General features: G+C 41.0%; 1 protein-coding gene across 1 annotated transcript; it reads right to left on the bottom strand.

Moving 5' to 3' along the window:
• Positions 1–4,351: 4,351 nt before the first annotated feature.
• On the bottom strand, positions 4,352–10,252 carry SRP9 (signal recognition particle 9). Its single transcript, XM_032185000.1, has 3 exons — positions 10,133–10,252; positions 7,997–8,065; positions 4,352–6,036 (listed from the first exon to the last, which is right to left on the bottom strand). The coding sequence occupies exons 1-3, from the start codon at positions 10,202–10,204 to the stop codon at positions 5,917–5,919; spliced, it is 261 nt and encodes an 86-aa protein (XP_032040891.1). The 5' UTR covers positions 10,205–10,252; the 3' UTR covers positions 4,352–5,916.
• Between the last annotated feature and the right edge of the window lie 842 nt (positions 10,253–11,094).

The following is an 11,094-nucleotide window of genomic DNA, read 5'->3' as shown; positions in this document are numbered from 1 at the left end:
ACTGTTGAGTACCATCCAGATGAACAAGAAGAATACTGAAATAAATTCAGGCATAGCCAGTTTTTTAGGTAAATATTGCACAGCATGTACATCATAGAGCATTTAATGGGACAGGCATAAGGTTTTTACAAACAAATTAAGGAAATCACAAAATGCAAGTTATTTAGGCTCTCTAAGCCGTCCTAACTGGTGGCTTTTCACTCCCTTTGTTCTCAGCCCTTCAAGGAGCTCCCACATCCTGTCTTTTACCACCTCAAGCACTCATCTAACCTTCTGTGAAGCCATCTCAGCACACAAATCAGGGACAATGCCAAACCCAGCAGGTCTCCAGACCATTAAATATTCTGAAGCATTGGTAAACTGAAATGGTTCAGCTAAGGCTGTGAGGCACACTAGAGCCAGTGTGATGGAGGTGCCAGGAATCAGCAGCCAGCAGTTCTTATGACCTAGCCAGGTATGGAATCCCCATCTTTGCACATTTATTAGGTGAACATGGAATATTGCTGCAGTGGTTAGGAAGCTATTTGAAAAATAGCTCTCTGAAACACGTTGAAAGCATGGTTGGTTATTAGCATATTTAAAAACAGTCATGTTAAGTGGTCCTGCATGACCACCACACAGATTTTTCCATGGGTGTAAGCCCTGGTGAATCTTTCTTATTTCTTTGGCTACTGCCCTCAACTACCCGGTAGCAGTGCCATAGAAAATTTGTTACAAAACAAAGCAAACTTCCAACAATCAGACACTAACTGAAAGGTCAGCTTCTCCCTTGACTCCAAATTTAAAAGGTATCTTTTATGGCAATTTAAAGACATTGACTTTCACATTCACCAGTCTGAAGCATTAGTTCAGCTGCTGACTCCCTAAAGGAACAGATGTCCTTGGGAGTTAGCAGCTTTAAGACATGCTCAGAATTTGCCAGTGTTCATTTGTCAGTGCCCTGAGACAAGCCTTTAATCTTTTAGCCACACAATAACTATATTGTAGATGGAGATATACATGTATATATATGCATCAGCAACCTGCTTAAAATATATCTATAGTCCTTTTATGAAGATATCACTTCTAGACAAAAAATGAACCCAATGTGCTAATACAACTTCAAAGGAAACAAAACAAATAAAAAACCTCTCCCTGACCTCTCAGTATGATTAACGGTTTAAGTTCTAACAGAACGACTAAATCACCACAAAAAGGGGACAGACGAATGTGAGTATACAATCAAAATTTGCTACAAAAACAAATAAAAATATCCATAACAGTGGTCTTGATTTAAATAGAAAACACTATTTCATAAAAGCCATCATTACAGTAGTAGAGAAACAGTGTACTCTTTTTTTTATAATATCAAAGTGTCCAAAAACTAGGAACTGTCTTCATGTGGGGTACTAGTGGGTTGAGCATAAGGCTTTTGCTAGAAGCCTGGCCATTTTTTCAAATATGAGCACTCAGGCATGCCACTAATTACCAAAGAATGACCAAAAATAATTATATTCTCAGTTATGGGACTCCAGGAACAGACACCAGTAACTAATTTAGGCACATCATAAGAAATAAACACATATATTCACCAGTTCAACCATGATCATCATAGCGCCTGCACTAACATGAAGGCAATTAACTCTGCTGTCACATTGTGACCGTGTTTTTATTGGGTCAGTCCTCAAGACTTTCGTTTTACATGGTCCAGTTTAAGCCCACATTCTCCTGACAGCCTTTAGTGTTACAAGACATTTGCAGGGGCTAATGAGAAACTATGTTTTGTATTCTGCTGAGTAACTATTCTGCTCCTAAAACACCATAGTATCGTTCTCATCTCAAAAACACCTCTACAGACTAAAAAGCCCATCTGACTTCCATGCATGGTAATTCAAAAGAGATAATTCAGCCCCATATAAAGCTAGGGAGCTTTATCTGGAAGTCAGTGTGAGGAGTCTACTGACTGTAAAAGTAGCAACAGATGAAAGGTATGTTTTTATGTCATCTCCAGCAACAAAGACAATTCAACTCTTGCCTGTATTTAAATACCAGTCTTTGACCTTTCAAGGCCTGTGTAAAAGATAAACATCTTTATAAACAAACAGTTGCAGTACCTTGAGTCATGCAGCATCCACCTTTAAAATGGTATCAAGTTTTCAGAATAGACACCTCCATGTCTTGGGAATCAAATCACTATTAACATAAGCAAAGTGTAGACGTGGTCCTTCACAGACTAGACATTTCTTAAATAAAAAAAAAAAAAGAAGGAAAAAAAAGTTGTTAGTGGTACGATTCTTAAAGGATCTTTACAAGAAGGCTCCTTAGATATGCTTGACCAAAACAACTTTGTTTCAGTCATTTAAAGGTACCCTAGCACAGGGCATTGTACAAAGAATAACGCTGTCTTCAACTATGATCCCACTCCCTAGGGTCCCCCACTAATGCTCAGTCTCTTGAAGAAGTAGGACTGTTGCAGAATCTGGTCTCTAGATGAGAATAATGTACATAGAAAATAAAAGCCACACGTCAGCTATTTGCTATATATTCTTTGTTCTACTTTAGATATCAAGCATCATTTAAAAGATGGCTATTTCTGTGTTATATCGTTCCCTAAGAAAGGAAAAGGAAAAAAGCACAGATACATTGGAGGACAATACTGTGATATCATCCTCACTTAATAGGAGTGAAGTGAGATTTGTTCTGCCTATAGCAAGAGGGCTAACATGCTTTCCAGATTATGTATTCCCTTATAAAATCAAACTATTGTAATAAGTAATCATCAAAGTCTTTCTGAGCATGTCAGGCAGAAACCAAGGTTCCTTCACATTTATTACAGCAAAACAGTAATATATACAGTAATATTCAGTAATACTACCCACTTTTTTACACTGCAGGAAGGAACTTAGGTAAAATACAATTATTTTGACAAGTTACAGCATTCTTAGAAGCACTTGTTTGACTTCAGTTCCATTTCCCATTTTCACAGGCTCAGGCACAAAAGCACCTAATTTTCCAGAATAAATCCGATGCTCTTCAAAGTGCTAGCTCAGGACTTTGGTAAAAAGCAAAGTATAAGCATCTCTAAACCCAAACTTTTGTGACCAATTGTCACTTCTACAGATAATTTAAGGATCTTCCTGCAATCCAGGATATGCTTATAGAACAAGCTATATATTCAGAAGCTGAGAATTAAACCCCCTAAAGGAAAATATCCATATTGTTTATCAAACTGTGCTCGCACAATGAAACAGTTGCTGAAGATGACTAAAATGCAGCAAAAGAACAATAGAGGAAGAGAAACCAACTTTTTTTTTTTTTTTTTTTTTAAATCATTCCACTTCTACTGCAAAGGTTACATATTACTGCACAAGTTACCTATCCACTCCCATAATTGGTGTAAATTGCCCGCTGGGAAACAGAAGCATTTGGTGGTAATGCTGGGCTGCCAAATTCAGTGCTTCAAACGCAGACAGAATCACTCACTCTTTGGGGGCAGCAGCAGACACTAACCTGTTTTTTCATCACACATCAATGGACACCTTCAAGTAGTTGGCAATACGATGGGCTAACCCATTGATAAAGTTTTATTATGAAACAGTGACTACAGTACAATGCACACATGCATACCATACTCTCAGCAAGAGCAAAAGCGAGAAAAAAAAGCTTTGAATTCACAGCATTTCTGGTATCCTACACAGTACCGAAGTAGATGAAAAGTCCAGGATAAAGTCAAGAAGCATGTGTCTTTCTTTTTCTAAAGAACCTACAAAAAGCTTTTTTGTTTTTAAGCAATAGCTTTATCAATATTCTTGTTCATTATAATTGCATATTACCATCTGCATTTTTTCTGCACATATTTGAGAACAAGCCGAGTAACCCACATCCTTAAGAAAGTAGCATTAATATTTCTTTATGGTTTTACAGAAATAATTTCTAAATTTAGAAAACTAGACATTTCCTTGCATTTTTTCCTTAAAAACTGCTACTGTAATCCCCCCATAACTAGTCAACAGTGGTCCCCTCTAAAACCTGTTTAAGCCTCTCAGCCCCTTGGTGCACGAAGTCTGCCTGCAGTTCTCTCTTTCTGTTTCATCCTACAAGCACAAGCAAACACCACTCAAGCCTTTCTGTACCTTAGCTTACAGCAGACTTCTACATGATAAACCAACTTGTAAGAGATGGCCAAATATTACTGATGTAACTGCAGCCTTTATACCTGTCAACAGCTTAAAGCTTAATGTGTGACTTCCGTATAGCAACCATACATACTGTAGAACAGTGCTTTAGGTTATTAAATTACAACTGTTTAAACACTTAACATTTAATTGCAATATTTAATTGCATATATTAAGACAATAATTTGGAATACCAATTAAAATCCTCAGCATCACCATTTAATTATGAACAAAGCTTAGCATTCTCTCCAGATTTATCTGTATTTCAAAAAACAATCCAAAAGAAAAAACATTATACATAGTCATGCCTACATATTAGAATTTGGAGTAACCACCAGCAATTCAGCACTCAATTTTTCAACAGTATGCAGCACTGTATGATCAGCTGAATGGGTGGTGTTCTCATGCAATATTCAGGCCTCAGTTTTGGTTTGAGTCCTTGGAAAATACAGGAATTCCACCGCTTCTGTGTAGCTCAATTATTTTCATGTAAGTGAGAACAGGTAGTTATTTAAGAGGGCTGTTTTATTATATTTAAATGCCAGCACAGACAAGTCTTTGTACAGCTCTGTTTTGATTTCATGGCTTAATAGCATAATTACATTAAAAAAACATCTGGTTTTAGGTATGCAAAGCCTAGTCAAAGCAAGTATCAATTTCAGCTACTGGGTTGTCAAGCAAAAAGCCTTTGCAAAAGACAGCTAAAGTTTCCATCACCCTACCAGAGGCAACAATGGGAAACAAGTCTAAGCCACATGAGCACTCATCTATTTTTGTCAGTAGTATTTAAGTATTTATTAAGCTGTTTTTCATCCCTTTTTTCAGTTGGCTGACATCCATCTGCCACACGTAACATTTGAAAATGCAGTTAGCAAGCTGCTAAAATGACGACTCTGGAGAGTGTTTGGTTGCATTTTCCTATTAACATAATAGGCAACAGTTTCTAGAATTTGTCTTGCTGATATACTTTGCCTAAGGCAAGGATGCAAAAGGTTCCCCCTGCTAGTATAAAATAGTTCAAGTACTGGAAAAAAAGCTTCTGATATTTAATATCAGTATTTGCATAACAAGAAAAACTATCTGCTTGAATATTGCTAGGTAACTGCAAAAATCTATGCGTTACTTTAAGGTTTTAAATAGAGAAGTTTAATTATTTAGCCAATAACAGTTCTACAGACTGCATCACTGATAATGTTACACGACATATGACCAAGATCAATACAAAGATCTAAGATCTGCTAGTGACCGTGTTAGTATACATTGGCAATTTTAACATTTCAATTCAGAAAACACCCATTCTTCTACCCTCCCCCCCCAATATATCATTTACGTAAATATTTATTAGATCCAGTCATCATGCTACAGTATTCGGTTAATAAACCTCACTGTAAGAATACACCAGCATAACATTTGAACACAATGAAATCTATATGAAATTTTATCATAACTTTGCAGAAATACATGTGTGGGCCATCAAAATCAGGCAATTTTGTACAGTACATTTGTAAAGATCTGTCTTCTTAACATACTTAGTGTGTTAGAATAGTTTCTTGTTCAATTCCCAAAAATAAATATAAGCTTTCGATTGAAAGCATTTATTCTCATAGTTTTCCAAAGTGGAGTCTGGGGAAGAAAATACTTCAGACTTGTCAGCTTGTCCACTTCAGTACATAGAAGCATCTCCTGTCCCACTATTCATTCAATTCAGAGAGATTTTCTTCCAGTGAAATATGACTGGAGCATTCATTTTCTTTTCAGCAATTCAGTCTGTTTCCATGGCAGCACTGCGGGATTCCTTAGACACCATGAGTCGCATTAGCTGGCTGTGGAATTTCTCGATCTTCTTTACGTCTTGTGCTTGGTCTGTTCTATACAGCAGACACTGTAAGAGAAAGTTGCTTAATATTAGATTTCACTTGCACCACTTTTATCCTGCTCATAGTTGCAACAAATTTGTGCCTGAACACAGAAGGTGTTCAGGTAAGTATTTACATGCTCATTTGTGGCATTTGGTTACCACAAGGCAGCACCACTACATGCCTACCCTCTTTTAAATTTTAAACACAGATGCATACACACTACATTTTCTCAGAGGTTCTTGCTTTCCATTTTAAAAGTAGTGAAGCTCATCATTTTGAGAGAGTGTCTTCTCTCTCAAAAAAGGTGCTACAACTTGCACTTTAAAACTGTCTTTAAGGACACCCTTGTTTAGGCTTAAAATCTACTATGCTTAATTAACAAAATTAACTATTCTGAAAGTGAATACACACCTCCAGTAACATACATGTAAAATCAGTTCAGTATTTCCTACTGAAGAGGATCCCCTACCCCAAGCAAAATCTGTTTGAGATAGTTCTAAATAGTGCAAATATCTGATAAAGAGAAATTACTTCACATGACAAGCCTGTAAATGCAAAAGGAACAAGAGTAGTATCAGTGACTGATCAAAAAAGGCCGCTTAGGGGTTTTTTTGCATGATGATAATTTCTTATGCTTGTACACCATAAGCATGACTGTTCAGGCCTATTTAATAATAAAACCAATGGTCCATCCTTCAGTGCTCTCAACACAGCACCTTTTGCCAGCAATAAACCATTTTAATTCAGAGCCAAAGAACAGAAAAAAAAAAAGTTTGATTTTTTCCTTAGTTCTGCAGTTAGCTGCAAAGAAACCCTCTCCCTTTATATAAAACAAAGGAACAATTCAAACAGTGTAACAGCCTCTCACGACAGGCAGCACATAAGAAGGTCTGTAACTGAGAACAGCTGAAGTTCACAAGTCAACTATCTCCAATCTTCCACTATGGAAGATTTCAACTGACCTGCCCTTCACTTATCAGTGCGCCATTTTCGTCACCTCACCCACTGTCAGCCCTATTATCCCATCAAGAAGCGTCGTTACTGAAGTTTTGCATCTTTCCCAGATGTCTGAAATACCAATGCCAGACTTTTTCCCAGAAAGGAGAAATCTGATCTTTCCAAATCTGAACCCAAGAGAAGGGCATACTACTTGCTGATGGTTACTCAGACTGCAGAACAACTTGGCTTTAACATCACCAGCACCAGGAACATGTTGCTAGTGTGCACACACAAATCCATTTCTACCTGCTGTCTACCATCTCATATCCTAACTTCAAATATTTCTAAGCACTATTTAGAACAAGAGCAATGCAGCTGCTCCATTGCCTTCTACAGCAACCACTGAAAGCATGCTGCAAAATTCTGTGTTACATATGCTGCAAAAATTCTGCGCATAGTAGCACAAGCTCTGCTGAATGCTTAACAAATGGTTCTGGCACCATAACATTATTTCAGTAGATGGGATTTCTGAAGTGCAAGCGAATCTTGCAGTTTAGTCTGATACCAGTCCAGCATCTCCTACTCACAAAGAAGCAGATAGCCCTACAGTTTCAAGTTATTACCACTCTGAGCAAGTTGAAAGGACCAAACTCTCACTAGCAAACAGCTGTTTGAAGATGATCCTTATGCACTTCAGTGGAAGCTACCAGCATAGTTCCATGAAGAACTTTCAAATGGAGAGAGGGTCTAAGATTTTTGTAATGCTTGTTTCCTTGTTTTCATAGAATCCTAACAAGACCTCTAAAAAACACTGAAATGTTCAAACTTCCACCGGATTATGCAGAGTTGAACACAGGTCAGCATGTCACAGACAGAAACTAAGAAAGTCTGAGCAAAATTAGTGTTTTTTTTTTTATTATTATTATTTTATTTTAGAAAACCCTCAGGTGCTCAAGACAATGGTTCATAAGCTGACTGACAGCAAAGTGCCAGTCCTCGAGAGGTACAGTACGCCTTCTAAAGGGGACTGTGTTCTTTACTTACAGCTACGTCATCCGTTACTTTGATACAGAGGTTCCCATCACAGTGTCGGTATTTGAGAACAACCCGCACCTGAAATGACAAACATTTAAAAAGTTAACACCTATAGCTATTAACATTTATTAATTCACATCTATTACCATCACAACATACCTGAGGGAAGACTGCCCCAATTCAGACTGCCTGTTATTGAAGTTACATACTGCTTCACGGTTTTACTACCTCTTGGTGGTCCTCAGCTCTGCTGTCCACAAACCTTACAGCCAGGGTGGTTCAGAAGTTGCATCACCACATTTCCTTGCCTAACGTATTAAATCGGTATTACAGTAATGTCAGTGAGCTTTATGTGGGGCATGTTAAAAACCTCTGTAAGTACAGCAATGGCAGTTGCAGGGGCCTCAGGAACAGGTATTGGCATGACTCCTGCCATTTCCTTACAGGACACCCACTCACCACGTATCACACTTAGAAAAAGTGAAAGAAAAGTTGTGTTTATAGACAAGAATCACTTAGGACAGTAGTTCTATGTGAAGACTTGAAAAGGATCAACTGAGTGGGGTACACTCAACATTAGGTACCGTAGAAGAAAAAAAGTAAAGTATGGTGTAAATGCTGTATTTCCAGTCACTACAGTTAATAGCAACATTAAAGCCTATAGACAAGCTTGAAGCATTATAACACTTTTAAAAGTGGAAAAGGGAAGATACAAGTATAACATTTTTAGAGTAATGAAAACCAGAGCACTGAAAAGAGTTCTTTGAAATTAAACTGCTTTCAAGACTCAACAAGGCTACATGTGAGGAAGTCAGAAAGCAAGCACTCAGCTTGTCACTAAAAATAATTCCTACTGTAGTAACCTGCCCTGAGATTCAGTCTACCCATAGCCCTTCTGGACTCTCAAATTACACAAGTTCTCCAAACCACCGTGATAAATATCAACACTCTCAGCATTTGACTGAGCATTAAATGCTTCCTACTGAATGCAGGATTGGCCAAGGAGATTTCTTATCTATTGTTTCTAGTGTCAGCTAGCATCAGCACAGTATCTAGAAGGACAAGCAATTTGTGCTTTTGAGAACATTCAGAATTAGGACAACTGATGCTATAAAGAGATTTTTGTCATACAGTGACCTGCTGTATCATCAACCACCTTGACTACAAAATACGTTTTGAGATTTCTGCTCTGCAATGGATCTCTTCGCAAGTTTATCCTTCTTGCTTAAGAAATGGTCTTCTTCTAGCCACAACAGCTGTGTAACTACATTTCTCAACTGAGCAAGCCTGGAAGCATGACAAGGGGCTGTTACAAACAGACATGGATTAATTATCTTGCTCCCACAAAAAGCAAGACCAAGCTTAATTGGCCCCAAAAGAACAGACACATCTCCCACAGGTCTTCCTCTTCTTTCAGTTTCTTGAAAAGTGCACTTGTATGTGAAAGCTTCTCAAGCTAGCTCCCCTGCAAGTTAGGAGTCCTCATATTGTGACTCTAGGGCCTACACAATCTTTTTCGTAAGGGGGAAAGCAACTCCTGGCTGCACTGACATCCTTTGCAAACTCTTCACTTAATTATACTGCAGAGCCTAAACAGGTACAACACACAATTTACTATCAGGGTGGTGATTGCACACGAAGGGGCATTTATGCTAGCTAAGGGCAGACACACTACTTCTGGAGGTTCCTCTGTGCACCCTAGTTTTGGTGAACGAAACCAAGTCTGTTTTGCTGATGTCTTCTCAGGTTTATGACTCCCACTTTACCCTTTGCACTGGTTTTTGCCCAAAACGTTTGTAAGACTGAAGTCTGCTCAAACTACACATCTGAGAAGAGCTACTAAAACCCGAGAGTGGTTATAGAACAAGAAATTAATTCCTAGAGCAACTGCTCTTTGGGAAACACCCCCCTGAAGCAACACCGCAGGTAATAATACAACACATGACCTAACAAACGCTTTCTTTTACTTTTCACCGAGACAAATTCACAGGGACACGGCTTCACAGCCGAAGGACACCACAGCGAGAGCTCCAGAGCCACCGGGCCGCCCCCGTCGCCAGCCGGGGCCTCACCCGAGACCCACCAACACCCCCCCCCCGGGGCCCTCCTGGGTCTGGGTCTCGGCGTGGGGCGTCCCCCGCTCACCTTCATGGGGTCGGCGAGGTAGAGCTTCTCGGCGGCGCGGGTGAACTCCTCCCAGGCCTGGTAGTGCGGCATGGCGCGGCGCGGCGCCCTGCTCCCTCCCGTGCCACAGCCGGCGGCAAGATGGCGCCCGCGGCGGGCGGCGCGGCGGCGCAAGAGGCCGCCTCCCATTGGCCGGCGGCGAGCGGGCAACCAATCAGGAAGCGCGTGACTCAGCGATGGCGGCCCCGCCAGCGCGGCGCGAGGCCGCCACAGCGACCCCTGCAGGCGGGGCGGGGCGGGGCGGGGCGGGGAGAGAGGTGGTGAGGGGGAGAGGCCGCCCGCGAGCTGCCCGCGGGGTTGCGGGTTCGAATCCCGCCCCTCCCCGGGCACCGTGAGGGTGGCTCCGCAGGAACCAGGCGGCTGAACCCGGTCCAAGTCCTCCCGCTGGAAGGCCCTTTGTGGCTCCAGGCTGAGCAAAAGCGTGCTGGGGAAAAAAAAAAAATCAACACGGGTGGCTCCGGGCCGCCGGGCTTCCAAAGGGCTCCGCCGGCGGCTGTGAGGGCGGCCGGGTCCGGCCCCAGGCTGGGAACCGCGGCGTTATGCGGGGGAATCCCGCTTTTCATGCATTTCGCGTGTGAATAAAGCATTTACACAACGCTGACTCAACGTAATCTCAGAAAAGAGAGGCAAATAAATCCAGGGTTTCTCCTGTGGCAATTCCCAGTCCCATTTCGTTAGGTGCCAGCTGGCTTGCCACGGAGCCAGCGCGCTGCTGCCCACCACAAACCTGAAGTAAGGGCCAACACAAAACATCGCAGCCCGCTGTTACCTGTTACCAGAAGCTCCAGATAATCACCCACCATTTCATGTTACTGTTACCGAACTGAGGAAACTGTGGCCAAACAAGCTGGAAAGTTTAGGGCAGATCTGCTGGTGAGGGGACAAATGGCACAGACCATCCCAGTCTCTGCTAGCGACATGGG

The sequence above is a fragment of the Aythya fuligula genome, chromosome 3 (assembly GCF_009819795.1).
Source record: "Aythya fuligula isolate bAytFul2 chromosome 3, bAytFul2.pri, whole genome shotgun sequence".
In the NCBI taxonomy this organism is placed as follows: domain Eukaryota; kingdom Metazoa; phylum Chordata; class Aves; order Anseriformes; family Anatidae; genus Aythya; species Aythya fuligula.
The sequence above is the reverse complement of the archived record's forward strand: the minus strand, read 5'-3'. Positions and strand labels throughout refer to the sequence as shown.